General features: G+C 39.7%; 1 protein-coding gene and 1 pseudogene across 1 annotated transcript; both read left to right on the top strand.

Annotated features, from left to right (window-relative positions):
- Positions 1-1,271: 1,271 nt before the first annotated feature.
- On the top strand, positions 1,272-13,561 carry LOC125020332 (annotated as a pseudogene).
- Positions 7,597-12,282, top strand: LOC125019531. The gene is made up of 4 exons (XM_047604350.1): positions 7,597-7,891; positions 9,361-9,939; positions 10,044-10,163; positions 11,471-12,282. Exons 1-4 carry the CDS (start codon positions 7,875-7,877, stop codon positions 12,261-12,263), a joined length of 1,509 nt encoding a protein of 502 aa, XP_047460306.1. The 5' UTR covers positions 7,597-7,874; the 3' UTR covers positions 12,264-12,282.
- Positions 13,562-17,386: the final 3,825 nt, after the last annotated feature.

Below are 17,386 nucleotides of genomic sequence, written 5' to 3'. Positions count from 1 at the left end.
ATCTTATGATTCAAGCGAGTGATGAATGAAAAGCTTTAGATGAAGAGATGATCTTAGAGTGCATGCCATAGGAAGTGCCTCAAACACACTAAAAAAATGGAAAGATAACTCTTTCTTTTTTACAGCAACACAAATACCATGTCTGCAGTAACGTCTACTTCAGCAATGATTATGGGAGTAAGTACAATTCCAGCTTACATCCAGAATTGCTCTGAGACTTGGAAACCTGACATAAGTTTTAGCCAAATTGATTTGTGGGTGTTGAAGTGCGTATGGTTGGTGTTTCGCTGCACTGGAGAGTGGATCAGTCCATGAGAACCAAGAATCAGTCCATGAGTATTATAGCCCTAATCATCAATGTTGTTAAGGCTCTGCTTGAGATCATTGGCCGAGGAAAAAGTATGAATAAATGTCTTTGTTTCTAATTCTTGGAGGGCACCAGATGCGGCGGGTGTAGGACCACCCTGAGTGAAGTGAGCTGTCTGTAGAATCTGGGCACATCTGGGAGATCTCGGTTGACCTGCTCCCTCAAGTAAAGGCACTATGTGCAGAAACAGAACTTGAATTAACTAAGATTTTTAAAAAGTAATTTTAAGCAGTATTGATTTATTGTGTTGATTCTCTGTGAATAAGATATTACACACAGAATGTAAGATGAATAATAGAATGATAGCAGGAATGTAGCCAATTATTGAAATCAGGAACAAAGTAGGAAAAACAGGGAACATCTGGTTAAACATAGGGGAAAAAGAGAGGAACTGGTCAAGGCTCACGTGCCTTAGGACATGTCAGGACAGAAAATTATATAATGTCCAAAGTATTGTTTAATAAGTCATGTGTATGAGACACTTATTGGGCAGAAATGCTCGTGTGTTGGTTAGTTATGATGATGTATTAGATGTAGCACGTGTATTAGATCTAAGAGCATAAAAGATTAAATGCAGAAGTAGTTTACAGGAATATGTCATCTGACACAGACTGTGCTGCACGTGGACTAAGAAACCTCCTCTGCGGTGCCATTTCAGCCTTAAAAGTTCTGTCTGTATTCCTCCTGCCTAACAATCGAAGATTGGATCATCTTTTGCAGTTTGGACCTCTACTTCTTGGACTTTGTACTGAGTCAAGGAGACATATTGGAATACAGGGCAATCAATGCGTGTTAACGCTAGCTAACGTCAAGTGTTCCAATCATTTTTCAGTTTTTATTTCATTGACGCAGGTAAAGGTGAAACCTCGGGGAACAGCGAAAGACGGGACAAAGGGAGGGCATGATGTCTCCAGCAAGGTAAAGTGTCACTTACTGTAATGAGAAAAATACTAAGTATCGGGTTCTTATTAGAAGCCTATTTATTCGTGCAAGGTGTTGTTGTATATTGATGTGCTTGAAATTTTAAAAGGTTTATTACAAGAAAGAACAGTGTCAAAAACTCTTGCCGAATCTGAGAGAGCTTCTGGACAATCGTCGAATCCTCTCTCTCGTTCAGCTCCCACAGTCACCTTATAGATGGTTCTCATCCCCAAGAACCCTCATTCACAAGCAAAGAAAACTTATCTCCTTACGTCTAGTTAGTTTTACGAGCTAACATCTGGTAAATAACCTCTTAACCTTTAAACTTTGTACACACTTCGTAAAAGATAATATACTACAGTGTGTAACTATTCACCTTGATAATCATTATCATTCTGAGGTGGTATTTTACTTCTACACTTCACAGCCAGTGATTCTTAGCCAGAGAGACTTTTTGTCCAACACTCAGGTGCATTTACTGCTGTGAACTTATATATTGCCACTGACATTAAAAGCATGTTATAAGATTTTTTATGAGAAATTCTCTTCAGAAAAATGTCGTCTTGTTAGATTGGACACAAATTCTCACATTTACTTCCTGCAGTGGCGCTTCTGCCAAAACTCTCAGTGAGGGCAGAGCTGGCAGTGTCAGACGATGGGTCTATGAACTAAAAGACTAAAACAGTCAAAAAAAAGTATGTAAAAAAACATGTTATAAAAGTAAATAAATAAACACATGGATTTTAAGATAATGTAAAATAGTGGAATAAAGGTATTAAAATACACTTGTAAAACACTAATGGCATAAATATAAGTCAAATATGATAAAACAGGTCAAAACAACAGAAGACACAAGAAAACACAACGGCATTTCAGAAAACACGACATTGAAGAAAACATGACATTTCAGAAACCACAGTTCCAGCGCACACGCAAAATTCTAGATTACACACACAAATTAGTACATGCAAATCTTAGTGTTTTCGCAGTAATGCTGGAGACCAAAGTAATGTAAAGAAACCAGGTGATTAGATAATTAATCTGATAAGTTTAGGGCCAAAAACAAAAACTTCTGTTTGTCAGAGTTTGCAGTTTTCCTAAATTGTTTACACACAAATACTGGTAGACACAATGACCCCCTGAAACAAGTCTGCTAAACTACCAGCACAGTTCCTGATTTACACTCATATTGCAGTTCTAAAGCAAACTTTTTTCTTTTCTTTTTTTTCAAAACACTGCTCCCAGTTCTCTGGAAGGAACACACTTTCATTCAGAATAACGTTATGTAACGTTAATAATGTACGTTAGCCGTAACATTACAATTATATATATATGTTTTTTTCCCCACACATATGTTGCAGACCAAGGTTGCGCATCAGATGGGAAAATTACATGTTTTCAGCCACGGTTCACCAGTAACTTACAGCTATGCATGAACGGGATTGTTTCCATCGCAGGTCCCTCAGATACCGTTGTATGTCTTCGGCTTGTAAAAGTCGTAAATACATGTGAAGGGCCAAAACAAACAGCTGGTGGCGGCATCTTGGATGTTTGTTTACAGTTGTTGCCTCCGCAAGCAAACGGCAATGACATAACGGCAATCAAGTGCCGTCTTGTTTCACTTGAAACAGACGGCCGAGAGGAAGGGGTAGATTAAGGGGAAGGGCTAAGGGGTACATCTCCGAAACAATATCAGGACTCCCACTTGAGCTAATTATTTTTACTGAGACGTACATTGATGCCACTGTGGGATTGAAAATGACAATCACACACACATTCTTATACAGGCATTTGTTTTGTGTTACAGGACTGAACTAGAGGAAGCCTTGTGTCGCTACATGAAACACACCTTCATCAACATCAACAAAGTGAGAGGATTCTGTGAGGGATTCTCTGAGTGGAGGGTCTGCAGGGACATGGAAATCAACAGCATGAATGGCATCAAGGAAAGGGCTGATGAACTGAAATTCAGTCATGTTAGAGCGTCAAAAGACAAAGGCAAGGCCTTTCAGAAATATTTGAAGGGCAACTTGAGGCAGCTGATTGCAGACAGGCGTGTAAAGCTGGGAAAGGAGCTGGATGGAGTGTTGAAGGACACTCTGAAAGGTCTGGAGAAGCTCGACGGCTTCCTGGATGCAGTGGAGAGGCTGGCTGTCACCTCACCACACATCTTCATGGAGAACCAGGTGTTACGCCTCCCTGAAGACTTCAGACATGTCCAGGTTGTCGTCACTGCTGCGAGACAAGTCTGCCCTCGTCTGCTAGAGTTTAAAAGAGATGCCAAAGTCTTCTTCACTCCCAAACTTCAGAATGTTGACGTGTTGATATATCAGCTGGACAAATATGTGCAGACCACCCAGGAGATCTGTGAGGAGTTGGAGAAAAGGTAAACCATTAGTTAACTTTAATGTAATCTTGCAAAAAAAAAGAAACAGGAACATCTCTTAGAAATGTGTCTTTCACAGATGCTCAAAGGTATTTGGCCTGAAGCTGACCAACAAACCTGTGATAGACACGAATGTGGATTTGTCTGAAGATGAGATTCAGAGGATGCTGCATCACATTAACCATCTTCATGAAATCAGGTAAGATTTCATTTTTGGTCATATTTGTATTAACTGGATTTCTATTTTGCCCCTTAGCCTGTTTTATTTTTTATTTTTACTCACGTAGTGTGCCATTGTTGTACTGAATTTAAAAGTAACAGAGTGGGTGGATGGATGGGTCTAGAAAACACTGGACTTGATAGCTTTGACCATCACAGTTACATAACCTTACCAACCTTTCTTATTTGAATCCAAACTATGATATAAAATATAATTTATAGCTAAACCTACCAATTTTCTGCCAATAATCAGGAAGTATTCTACCCCTAAAAGAACAGTGAGCAGCCTTTGGAAAGGCTCTCGTTAAGGAACAGAGTCATAACTTCTGATTCATTGCAAAGATCTTTAATTCCAATACCTAAAAACGATTTAAAAATAAAATAGTAAGTACAATGATGCCTTTTGTGCCACATCTGTACAAAACAAAACATTCTTTTCTTCAACAGAGAAGACCAGAACTTCCGCACAGTCTTCTTGTTCCAGGACGCGTCTTGTTCTGTTTTCATCCATGAGTTCAACGAGCGACAGCTCAGGATGCTGCAGTTTCTAGAGAAGCTGGAGAAAGCTGCTGTTCGCCTGGACAAAATGAAAAAAGGGTCAAAGATCTCCAGTGTGGCAGGCAGGTCAGTGGGGGCAGTTGGAGGTGTGCTGTCCATCGTTGGGTTGGCATTAATACCTGTCACAGCAGGAGTGTCTTTAGCTTTGACAATGTCTGGTGTGGCGTTGGGAGTCACCAGTGGAGTCAACAGTATTGTCACCACCGCCACAGAAGGTGCAGTTAATTATAGACAACAAAAGAAAGCCGATGTAGTCAATAAAAGCTTCATGGAAGATGTGCAAAGTATTCAAGATTGTCTGGAGAAGGTGGCCAAGCAACCAATCCCAAGTCTAAAGGCAAGCAGATTAGATGTGGCCTCAGCAGCAGGAAAGATTGTTTATAAGGTTGGTAAAATTGGAAAGGCTACAGATGCCATGACTCATGCAGCCTCCACTTTGAACCTGTTGAAAAGTGAACAAGTCCTTTCCACTGCTGGTAAAGTGGTGGCTCAGGAAGGAAAAATATTACCTAATGTGTCCAGAGTGGCCTCAGATATCCCAGATATCGGTCAGGTTGCAGCCAAAGGGCCACTTTCCCTCTCCAAGTCTGCCAGAGCTGGCTACATCGGCTTGAATGCTCTCTTCCTTGGCGTGGATTTAATCATCATATGTAAAGACAGTGCCAGTCTGGCCAAAGGCGCCAAGTCTGAAGTCTCACAATTCATCAGAGCCAGAGCTGCACTTTGGAGCTCTGAGATGGAGTCATGGAAGAAGATCCGCGATTGTCTGAAGAAAGGTCTGCAAACATCAGAGGAAAAGCATGCATTCCTGGAGAAACCATATTATCAGGAGATTTAGGAAATTCACTGAATCTGGTGCCCAAACTAAAGCCCTTTCTCCAAAAATTATTTTTCACTTGATGTGAAAGGGTTTTTCGCTCTGGCGCTGATATATCTGCGTGTTACATTCTGATCGACGGTCTGACAGACTGTACCACTGTGGAAGCTTCAGCTCAAAAACAAGTTTTTGTCTACTGCCATAAAGACAACAGATGTGAAAGCGCACCAAAGGCGAGTTGACTCTGGATTTTCAATGTGAAAATGGTAAAATAAAGCTGGTAATGATCACTGAGTGAGAGGTGTAGTCTCTCTTGCACAATATCTCCTTAGAGCCCTTGGTGCATGTTACCTATCTGAATCTGTTGAGGTGAAGTAGAGTCGAACCTTACTCCAGGTTTCCACTGGGCTCAGTCGCAGCTCCACAGTCAGTCATGACAATTCATGTAGGTATTCTGAAGGTTCACCATGCACATGAAAAAACTTGATAGGACGTCACATGTAGCATCAGCACAGCGATAGAGCTAAGAGGGCTAAGCTAATTAAAAACTCACTGGCACCAAAAGAAGCAGATCTTTCTGGTTACTACCGTCAGAGTCAGCACTGGGGTCAGTATCAGTATCCATCCCTAATTTTAGGTAGTTAATATGTTTTATTGTCCGTTTCTGAGAAGTTTTGTTTTAGCTATGTTATAGAAACATTTATATGTAACTGGTGGTGTTAGAGCAGACTGTTCAGTCTCTGGCTTCAGACTTGCAAAATGACGCCGCCCATATCGCCTGGAAAATAGCTTTACTTACCTTTTGTCAAATAAACGTGAGCTTTGATAAGTGACCAGTTGGACTTCTTAAATTTAAACGGTTCTATTTTAAGTTCTCTGCACATTCATTATTTTTCACTGATTAAAGTCTTCATTTAGTTATTTCATCACATCATGATCTACTTACTATTCCTGAGCAGAGTTATTGTGTTTCCAAAATCAGCATTAAAACACAACTCACAGCTCATTTTGTGTGTCGGTGAAATTCATTGTACAGATCATTTTTTAAAGGAATAATGAAAAAAGAATAAACTGAAGGAAAAAGGCATGACAACTTGTTTTTATTATTTATTTTTGCTCATTTCTTTTATTTTTGTACATCCTGTCTCTTCAGCTCTTGTCTGTGGCATAGAGACAGTGAAGTTAATTGAATCACTGTAAATGTCCGGGGTTCTTTAAGAGTTTAAGTCAAACTGAGGTTTGAGATCAGTATATGTGACATTCATCAATACCAAGTATATGAACTTCTAAATGCCGTACTGTGTAGTTTGGACATGGTTTCATTTGTGAGTACAGAGGAAGGTCATCCTCCCTCGTCCGTGGCTGAGGGGCCCTGATCAAGAACCTGAACCCCAAATTGTGCTTCATGACAGACTGGAATCATTGTGATCTCTGGGTTTGAACTGATTCTGAAGAAAAACAGCAAAATGTTCATTATGCCTTGTTCAATTGCCTCAGCTAGTCATGTGATCATGTAGTCAGGTGATCATGTAGTCAGGTGATCATGTGACAGGTGATCAGCCTCGATCTTGTTCAGGTTGTCATCACTGCCCTCTGCTGGTTTCTCCTGGTAGAGTTTAAAACGCATGCAATAGTCTTCCTCAGTCCCATATTTCACAATGTTTCAACAAACGGGTCCTTGACGTGAAACAAAGAAAAAAAAAAGATCTTTTATGGCATTTTCTTGTAATTGATATATTTATTTATTGATTGTTAAAATGTGTTAATATGTTAAAATATACAACAGTGTTTGTTTATCATTTTGCTTTATATTTATTTTCCACTTTCATATTTTTCTGTATTAATTTCAGTGGAATAAAGCATAGACAGTTACAAAGGCTGTGGAGGAACATAGTCAGTGATTGAGGAGAGTGATCCGGTCAGTGAATGCTACTGATCTACTGATTCACGTTGCGTCACTGACTCGAGTCAGTTCGCTAACGGATCAGTTAGTGATTCATTTTCCAAGTGAATCACCAGTACATCAACGGAACACTGTCTGAGATTGGCTTATCGTGTGAGCCTACTGCACCTTAATCAATCATTATCCCCTATAAGGTTGTTTCGCCTCTCCCTCCATAAAAAAAAAAAAGCTTCTCGGCTCCAGTGGCCCATATAATTTTCAGTGACGGAAACGGCGTTATAAAGATGGAAACAGTGATTAGTTAGATTACCTCTTTACTGAAAAAAGTAACGCCGTTTATTTTAACGCCGTTATTCCCATCACTGGGACACAGCTCATTTAAGAGAGGTGGATGGCGTGAGAGAAAATAAACCCTAAAAAACAAAGTCCTGAACAGCTGTGTACCACCCAGTCAGGACTTTTCCAACTGTGTCAGCACTGTAAACAAGATCTTGTGTATATTGACTTTAGAAATGGGTGCGTCTCAACCTACTGATGAGCAGAAAGAGAAACCAAACCTACCTGTGTGTCAGCAAGTTCCCTACGAAGGAGGGGTTTAGTTATTTCTTTATAAGCGAGTCAAGTTCCAACTAGTTTTCAGTTTTTATTAATACAGTGAAGGTGAAACCTCAGTGAAGAGATAAAGACTGCACAAAGGGAGGGCATGATGTCTCCATCAAGGTAAGGTTTGAATGTCTGTAACTGCAATGAGAAAAGTATGAAGTATTGTGTTCTTATTGGTCTTTGTGCACGTTGTGTAACCATTCACCTTGATAATCATCATCATTCGGGTGGTATTTACTTCTACACTTCACAGCCAGTGAATTCTTGACCAGTGAGACTTTTTGTCCAACTCTTGTGTGTTGATGTTCACATTACAAACAAGATTTTTTTTTTCTCTTCGTAAAAATGTCGTCTTGTTAGGTTGGACACAAATTCTCACATTTACTTCTTGCAGTGGCAAAAGCTCTTAGTGAGGGCAGAGCTGGCAGTGTCAGACGATGGGTCTATGAACTAAACGACTATAATGTTATATATATGTAATATGCTACATAGTGATATATAATAGACATGGTAATAAATAAATTAAAACATTCTGTATCAAAATATGTTATAAAAGATTTTAAAACACGTTAGCCTAACTTGGTTTGATTTGTTCCATTGTCCACTGTTCTGTTGTACTGTAATGGTAAATGGTCTTGCTCTTATATAGTGCTTTTACAGTCAGAAACACATTCACCCATTCACTCACACAAGCACACATTCACACACCATTCACACACTGGGAGCAAATGGGGGTTCAGTGTCTTGCTCAAGGACACATGGACAAACCCACTCTACCTATTGAGCCTAAGTCGCCACTGTCTATTGTCATGATATTTTCATGGTGTACCTTAATCAGTTTCATTGCCTCACTGGCTCTCCTACCCAGCAGGGGCACTGCTCCGTCCGCATTTACCACTTGGAACTCCAAGCGATATTGCTTGTGATTTCTTGGATTTCTTATTTTAATGCTACATTTCCTTATTAATGTTCTCCTTAGAGAGCTCCGCGGCTCTGCACAGTTGCAAACATGTGTCAAGCGTCAAGTTTTTTTCCTGCAGCAGTCTTTCTCTCATGCTCGTGTTTTTACCTCCACACACAATGCATCATCATGAGCGAGTCTCTCAAAGTCCCAAAGTTGCATGTTCTTGCCAGCAGTCTCAGTTCAGTGACACAACTGTCTATATTTTCATTGGCGCCCTGGTTTCTTGTGAAGAAACGGTAGCGTTCAACAATCTCATTCAGGCTTCATCAAACTTCGTGATGATGTCCTCTATCTTCCATGCATCCTTAGCTGTGTCGCCAATGAGGCCAAATACGATGACTTCTGTTTTGTCTGAGTTTAAAAGTAGAAAATCCAAGCCTTTATGTCTTTAAGGCATGCTTGGAGTTTAACCAGCTGTTTAGTTTCATCTGGTTTCATGGATAAATATAAAGTGTAGGAAAAGGTAAACTGTCAATATGACATTGTTTTACATCTCAGAAACAATATAAGGACTCCCACTTGACGTAATTATTCTTCACTGAGACATACATTGATGCCCCTGTGGGGGTAAAAATGACAATCACACACATATTCTTCTACAGGCATTTGTTTTGTGTTACAGGACTGAACTAGAGGAAGCCTTGTGTCACTACATGACACACACCCTCAACAACATCAACATAGTTAGAGATTTCTGTGAGGGGTTCTCTATATGGAAGAAAAGGAGGTGCGAGGAAATCAACAGCATGAATGGCATCAAAGACAGGGCTGACGAACTGAAATTCAGTCATGTTATGAAGTCAAAACACAAAAGCAAAGCCTTTCGGAATTTTTTGAGCCTCAACTTGAGGCAGTTGTGTGCAGACAGGCATATAGAGCTGGGACAGGAGCTGGATGGAGTGTTGAAGAAAACCCTGGAAGGTCTGGAGAACCTCCACGGCTTCCTGGATGCAGTGGAGAGGCTGGCTGTCACCTCACCACACATTTTCATGGAGAACCAGGTGTTACGCCTCCCTGAAGACTTCAGACATGTTCAGGTTGTCATCACTGCTGCAACAGAAATCTGCCCTCGTCTGCTAGTGTTTAAAAGAGATGCCAAAGTCTTCTTCACTCCCAAACTTCAGAATGCTGAAGTGTTGATATATCAACTGGACAAATATGTGCAGATCACCAAGAAGATCTGTAAGACGTTGGAGGAAAGGTAAACCATTAGTTGACTCTAATGTAATCTTGCAAAAAAAAAAAAAGAAAGAAAGAAAGAAAGAAAAGGAACAGGAACATCTCTTAGAAATGTGTCTCTCACAGATGCTTGAAGGTATTTGGCCTGAAGCTGACCAACAAACCTGTGATAGACACGAATGTGGATTTGTCTGAAGAAGAGATTCAGAGGATGCTGCATGACGTTAACCATCTTCGTGAAATCAGGTAAGTTTTCATTGTTGGTCATATTTGTATTAACTGGATTTCTATTCTGCCCCCAGCCTAGTTCTATGGAGGAAACGCAATAGGTGCCTCCCATGTTGTAATCACTCTGTGTTCACTATTATACTTCCTCCGCCTTGTTCATAGGAACTTTGCCGTGGAAGTCCTCCCAGAATTTTGAACTGATATGGACAATATTATATCAGAACATGCGTCTCGATCAGGAATGGTGTGCTGTGACTTTTTTAAGTGATTGATTGAACCCGATGGGAATAAACGACAGAAAACCTAGAGTTTTTTTTTCCATTGAAAGGAATAGAGAAGTCCAAATATTCAGAAATATACTCGCTTTGCTGAAAGAGTACTTGGCCATTTTTTGGAGTCGAAAAATTATTGAAAGTTTGTAAGAGACATGACAGATGTGGCTTTTTTTTCCACAAAATGGCGTTTCGATATTGTTTAACATGGGAGTCTCTGGCCGCACTTCCATTCTAGCAAGGGGAGTTTGCAATTTTTAATGAAAAAAAAGTTTTGAAAGTTGTCTGGTGGCCACATTTTTTTGAGCTACAGAAATAAAAACTATATAAAAACGTGGGAATTTTTGTTGGCTTTCCGACTAGTTCCTGTAGGTCCTACAGTTTGGACTCCAGGCTCAGCTGAGCGACGAGCGCACCGAGCATTCTGTAAACTTTTTCACTTTCGTGTGTAAGTTATAGTTCGCTCCTATTTTCTGAGGACAGATCAGAGCACATGCTCTTCTTTCTTTCGTCACAGCGGCCACAGTTTTCTCTGTACGTGTGTGGAAAAAGCATTAAATTGAAGTGGACCCGTGGACTGACGCTCACGTGTTCATTTTGCCTGTATGACCTGTTGTTGCCGGGATATAGGCAGTTGTTATATCTACCCTATAACCTAGGGTAAAGTTTTTGTACCTGACCTGCCCTGGTTAAAGACGGCAGCACCTGGCCCCCGTCGCACAAGTGAACCTACACGCACAGAGGAGCCTGGCATGGTCAGCCAAAACATTATGACCCCCTCAGACATTAACAGCAATTTTATAGTTTAGTTTTTATTTGTATTCACAGAGTGTGCCATTATTGTGCTGAATTGATTCTGTAGTAAGATTGCCTGCTTGTTTGAACCCAAACCATGATATATAATATATTTTATATCTAAACCTGCCAATAATCAAAAAGCAATCTGCACCTAAAAGAACCGTGTTAAGGAAGGAGTCATGACGTCAAGTGAATAAAATGATGCCTTTTGTCCTACATCTGTACAAAACAAAACATTATTCTTTTCTTCAACAGAGAAGACCAGAACTTCCGCACAGTCTTCTTGTTCCAGGACGTGTATTATTCTGATTTCATCCATGAGTTCAATGACCAACAGCCCAAGATGCTGCAGTTTCTAGAGAAGCTGGAGGAAGCTGCTGTTCGCCTGGACAAAATTAAAAAAAGATCAACGATCTCCAGTGTGACAGGCAGCTCAGTGGGGGCAGTTGGAGGTGTGCTGTCCATCGTTGGGTTGAAATTATTATGTTCAGCTTTGATTATTTTTGGTGCAGTGTTGGGAGTCATAAGCGGTGCCATTGGTATTGTCACCACTGCCATAGAGGCTTTAGGTAATTATGAACAACAAGTTAAAGCCGACGAAGCCTCTCAGAGCTTTATGGAAGGTGTGAAGTGTCTGCAAGATTGTCTGGAGGACATGATCAAACAACCAATCCCAAGTCTAGAAGCAAATACATTAGATGGGACCTTAGCAGCAACCAAGATTGTTTATAAGGTTCGTGGTATTGGAAAGGTTGTTGATGTTATTCTTGACGCTGCCTCTGCTGTTAAGCAGGTGGCCTTAGACTTTGACATAGGTCTCATCCTTTCGAATGCTCTCTTCCTTGTCATGGATATATTCTTTATATGTATAGACAGTGTCAGTCTGACCAAAGGCGCCAAGTCTGAAGTCTCACAATTCATCAGAGCCAGAGCTGAACTTTGGAGCTCTGAGATGGAGTCATGGAAGAAGATCCGCGATTGTCTGGACAAAGGTCTGCAAACATCAGAGGAAAAGTGTGCTGTCCTGGAGAAACCATTTATCATTTAGGAAATTCACTGAATCTGGTCACATCCAAACTAAAATCAAAGAGAGTCGGTAAAGATCATTGACTGTTTAAATATGGAGGCAGAAGCACGTAGAGCTCCCCCTGGTGACTGGCTGCAGTATAGGTCATAAGCTCCAGCCCTCCATGTTAGTGGATGGAAGTTAGGCCAAACTATTATTCTTTAAGGTTGATTTCTGACATTTTAGGTACGGATGAGTATCGTGAAGGTTTTATCCGACGCTGATACTGTGCCTGAACTGGTGTTTAAAAAATACAAACTTTGCCCCAAAATGGTGCTTTTTTATTTTTAAATCATTTTGTGAGGTCCAAGTTGAATAGAATATCACTTTAAATAATATAAATATAACTAAGAAGTAAATGAACCAATAAAAACTAAAATTCACAACAGACTGTCATAATGATCCTGATAAAAACAGTGGTGTGGGGTCTGCCAGGTTATCAAAGAAAAAAAATCTATGCGTTGTCAGATTCCAGGTATTAACTCTCTAGCACAATATCTCCTTAGAGCACTTGTTGCAGGTTACTTATGACGAGTGTGAGTCAGACCTTACCCCAGATTTCCACCACGGCTCCACGGTCAGTTGTGGCAATTCATGTAGGTATTCTGGAGGTTCACTGTTCACGTCACGTGTAGCATCAGCACAGCAATAGACCTAAGGGGGCTAAGCTAATTAAAAACCCCCTCACACCAAATGAAGCACCCAGATCAGTCTGGTTACTACCGTCTGAATCAGCACCGGGGCCATTATGGTACAGAGTATCTGTACTCATCCCTAATTTTAGGTAGTTAATATAATGCTGATGCATGTTCAGTTGTCAGTTTCTGAGAAGTTTTGTTTGAGTTATGCTATAGAACCATTTATATGTAACTGGTGGGGGTAGAGTTTGTCCAATGGGAGGAAGTGGGGACGTGTTTCCATTTTTACAGTCTATGGTATTGATCATGTAGTCGTACCTTTACTTATTTTGTCAAATAAACACAAGCTTTGGTAAGTGACCAGCTGCATTATATCGTTAAATTTCAAGTTTTTGCACATTCTTTTCTTTCACTGATTGAAGTTTTCTTTTTAAATTTCTGAAATGTTGTGTTATATTAAATGTTGTGTTTTTTATTCATTTTTTTAAGTCACATCATGATCTACATACTTTTACTGAGCAGAGGAATTGTGTTTCCAAAATCAGCATAAAAAACACAACTCACTTTACAGCTCATTTATGTATCAGTGAAATTCGTTGTTCAGATCACTCAATTATAAAAGCATAATGAAAGAAAGAATAAACTGAAAGAAAAAAAAGCACGGCAACTTGTTTTTATTAATTATCTTTAAATGTCCAGGGTTCTGTTGGTGATGTCCTTTGAGAGTTTAACTCACTGGTTCTCAAACTGAGAAAACCCTCAAACCCTTACCCGTCCATGGCTGAGATCAACAACCTAAAACCCAAATTGCTCCCCGGGCGTGGACCCCTCTTAGAGGCTGCAGCCCACTGTACACACTGCTGTGTGAATGAATGGATGGGTCAAACAGCAGGATTATATTTCCCATGTGGAATCAGTACAGTATAATTATGTAATTATACTGGATTTGTGCACTTTAAATCACCTCCCTATCATCCACTCTCAGTATAACGGGTAGTTCAGGTACAGGTACAGGCATGTATTTACCTGGATGTATATTTTGAACTGTAACTGTTATAGGTGATGTTTCACCCTCGACATACACTCAATGGTGAACTGCAGGTTTAATCTACGAAGGAAGTGGTTAATGAAGAAAAACAAACAGGAAGTCTGTGATGAACAAAGCAGCGTCGCATCCTCACAGTCTGAAGCTTCCTGTTACTTGTGCTTCATGACAAACTGGACTCATTGTGATCTCTGGGTTTGAACTGATTCTGAAGAAAAACAACAAAATGTCCATTATGTGTTGTTCAATTGCCACAGCTAGTCATGTGATCATGTAGTCAGGTGATCATGTAGTCAGGTGATCAGCCTTGATCTTGTTCAGGTTGTCATCACTGCCCTCTGCTGGTTTCTCCTGGTAGAATTTAAAACACATGCAAAAGTCTTCCTCACTCCCATATTTCACAATGTTTCAACAAACGGGTCCTTGACGTGAAAAATAAAATAAAATAAAATAAAAAAGAGACAACAATTCCCACAATTGCCTGAAAAAAAAAAATTTAGGATAATGAGTTTAATACAGGGATTTAATGACACTCCAAAAAAAAAAACAGATTTAGTTTTTATCTTTAAGTGAATTCATCTGTACTTTTTATTTACTTTAAATATCGTCCTGTTACATGAAGTATTTTTTATATATATATTTTTTGCCACCTTTTCATCAAAACAAATGCAGCTTTAACCTTCCTATTACCTTCTAGTGTCAGTTAGACTCCAAGTATTTAAACCTAAAAATTATCAAAGTTAATTGTTTAACTCGTTTTATTGTTGTATTATTTTAAGTGAAACATAAAGAAATGAAACCAAAACTCTGAGTGGAGGACACTTGTCTCCACTGACTGTGCATCTGACCAGCAGGTGGCGCTGCAGAGCTTTAAAACAAACCTGACTCTACAACGTGAAGACTTTTCAGAACCTGAGGTTTTATTTCAGGAGGATTTTGGAACAAAAACAAAAGAAAAACGATTTGTCAAAATATGTTTTTTATTAGTTCTTGAAAATCTTATTTCAAATAACGAGGCACATAATAAAAAATAAAAAATAAATCCTGCATGCACAGACGAGAAGTCGCCTCTGAGATTAAGTTTTGGTCCATCAACCTGAAAATTGATTCTAGTGCTGCAAACTTTTTACAAAGAACACAGGAGGCTGGAGCGTTAAACACTAGGATAAATGGACAAAGACAGAACCTTATTTATTTATAGTTCATATCTGTCAGGTGATCATGTCTCTGAGGATCATTTAGTTTGATTAATAAATGGTCAGAGCAGCAGGGAACCATCACATCTGCTCTTATTGGATCGTCTTCACTGGAAACTGTCTAAGTGCAGCATCAGCGTCTGATTGGTTGATCCACTAAGAGGCTAAAAGTTTCCACTAAGATAAAGACTTGTTGGAGCTGTGGACACCAGAAGGAGGAAGAATGAGTTTGTCTTTGTCTCTTTAGACTCTGATGAAGACGTCAAAGGTTTCTAATGGTCGTGCTCCAGCGTCTTGGTTCCCTCAGGTCCTCCAGCGGAGAACACGTGCAGAGAAAACACTTTTCAGTCGGATAAAAGGATCCTGGACTTTATTTGGTTGGATGTGAGGAAGTGAGACCCGACTCAAGCACATCCAGATTATTATTAGCAGGTCTCAGGTCTGTGACTCTTCTGAAAGCTTATCGTTGGTGAGGAAGAAGGAGGTGGAGATGAATGGGCTAATGAATGGATGCATCCTTGTGCTGCTGCAGGTTTTTTTTTAATAAGTAATGCACGGTGTTTTTACGTTTTAATGTTTTCTGGAGCCACGAAGGCGTCGAGTTGGTTTCAGATCTCGTTTCTGAGAAGTTTTGTTTTAGCTATGCTATAGAAACATTTATATGTAACTGGTGGTGGTAGAGCAGACTGTTCAGTCTCTGGCTTCAGACTTGCAAGATGGCGCCGCCTGGAAAATAGCTTTACTTACCTTTTGTCAAATATACGTGAGATTTGATAAGTGACCAGTTTTACTTCTTAAATTGAAACTGTTCATATTAAATTCTCTGCAAATTCATTATTTTTCACTGATTAAAGTCTTGATTTAGTTATTTTATCACATCATGATCTACTTACTATTCCTGAACAAAGGCATTGTGTTTCCAAAATCAGCATTAAAAAACAAGCCATGTTACAGCTCATTTGTGTGTCAGTGTAATTCATTGTACAGATCATCTTTTTAAACGAATAATGAAATAAAGAATAAACTGAAGGAAAAAGGCATGACAACTTGTTTTTATTGTTTATTTTTACTCATTTCTTCTATTTTGTACATCCTGTCTCTGTTGTCTGTGGGATAGAGACAGTGAAATTAATTGAATCACTGTAAATGTCCAGGGTTCTTTGAGAGTTTAACTCAAACTGAGGTTTGGGGTCTTAAAGTCTTAAAGTCAGTATATGTGACATTCATCAACACCAAGTATATGAACTTCTGAGTGCTGAGGGTGAGGTTTCACACTCAAAGTTCAACTGCAGGTTGAAGCTACAAAGGAAGTGGTTAATGAAGAAACGCAAACAGAAAGTCTGTAATGAACAAATCAGCATTGCGTCCTCACAGTCTGAAGCTTCCTGTTACTTGTGCTTCATGACAGACTGGAATTATTGTTAATCATTGCATCCTCGTGCTGCTGCAGGTTTTTTTATTCACAGTGTTTTTACATTTTAATGTTTTCTGGAGCCACGAAGTTGGTTTCAGATCTCTCGACATGTGAAAAGCAGAAGCATCGCTGTGAAAAGAAATGGACAGTAACATACTGATAATACAAAAAAAAATCACACTGATAAAAAAAAGAAAGTTATGTTGAGTATGAAACTCTTGTCGATTACATTTTACTTGATAACTGCAACAGCATGTGTTGTATTCATTGTTGCAAAACTTTTTCCGTAAACGGTTCGTTTTCTATCTGACCAAAACCACAATTTCTCATCAACCCATATCAATTGCATACTTACAATAACATATTGGTTAAAGCCCCGCCCATTTAAACAAAACCCGACCCACTTCCGGGTTAAATCCCGTCCACTTTCGGTTTAGGCCCCGCCCACTCTGAGTACAGATACCGATAATTCTTATGGTTAACAGATACAGATACATCCCCATCAGTTAAACAGCCAATGAATAGAGGAAGTTGGTTGATGTAATCATCGCCTCAGTTAATGTGTGAGTTTCAGTCTGTGGAGGAGACTGCAGTCACGCCATCTGCGCTTCGGCGAGGCACGGTCACGCCATCTACACTTCGTACCGCCCTCCCCTCGTACAGCCTTTAGCTGTTCAGGACCGATTTCCTGTAATTGTCTTCAAGTGCTGTAGGAAACACGCACATAAAAACACGTTTCCTCTTGACGTGTTTTATTTCTGAAAATGTCGAAAATGTGGAAAAGCATTTAAAAAAAATGCTGCTTTTTCAAA

Source organism: Mugil cephalus, chromosome 14, assembly GCF_022458985.1.
Source record: "Mugil cephalus isolate CIBA_MC_2020 chromosome 14, CIBA_Mcephalus_1.1, whole genome shotgun sequence".
Taxonomy (NCBI): Eukaryota; Metazoa; Chordata; class Actinopteri; order Mugiliformes; family Mugilidae; genus Mugil; species Mugil cephalus.
The sequence above is the reverse complement of the archived record's forward strand: the minus strand, read 5'-3'. Positions and strand labels throughout refer to the sequence as shown.

Excerpts from the sequence above, each read along its gene's own strand:
- LOC125019531 (XM_047604350.1), top strand. Across the intron at positions 9,940-10,043 it reads TGTAAGACGTTGGAGGAAAG|ATGCTTGAAGGTATTTGGCC; the intron begins GTAAACCATTAG and ends TGTCTCTCACAG. Across the intron at positions 10,164-11,470 it reads AACCATCTTCGTGAAATCAG|AGAAGACCAGAACTTCCGCA; the intron begins GTAAGTTTTCAT and ends TTTCTTCAACAG.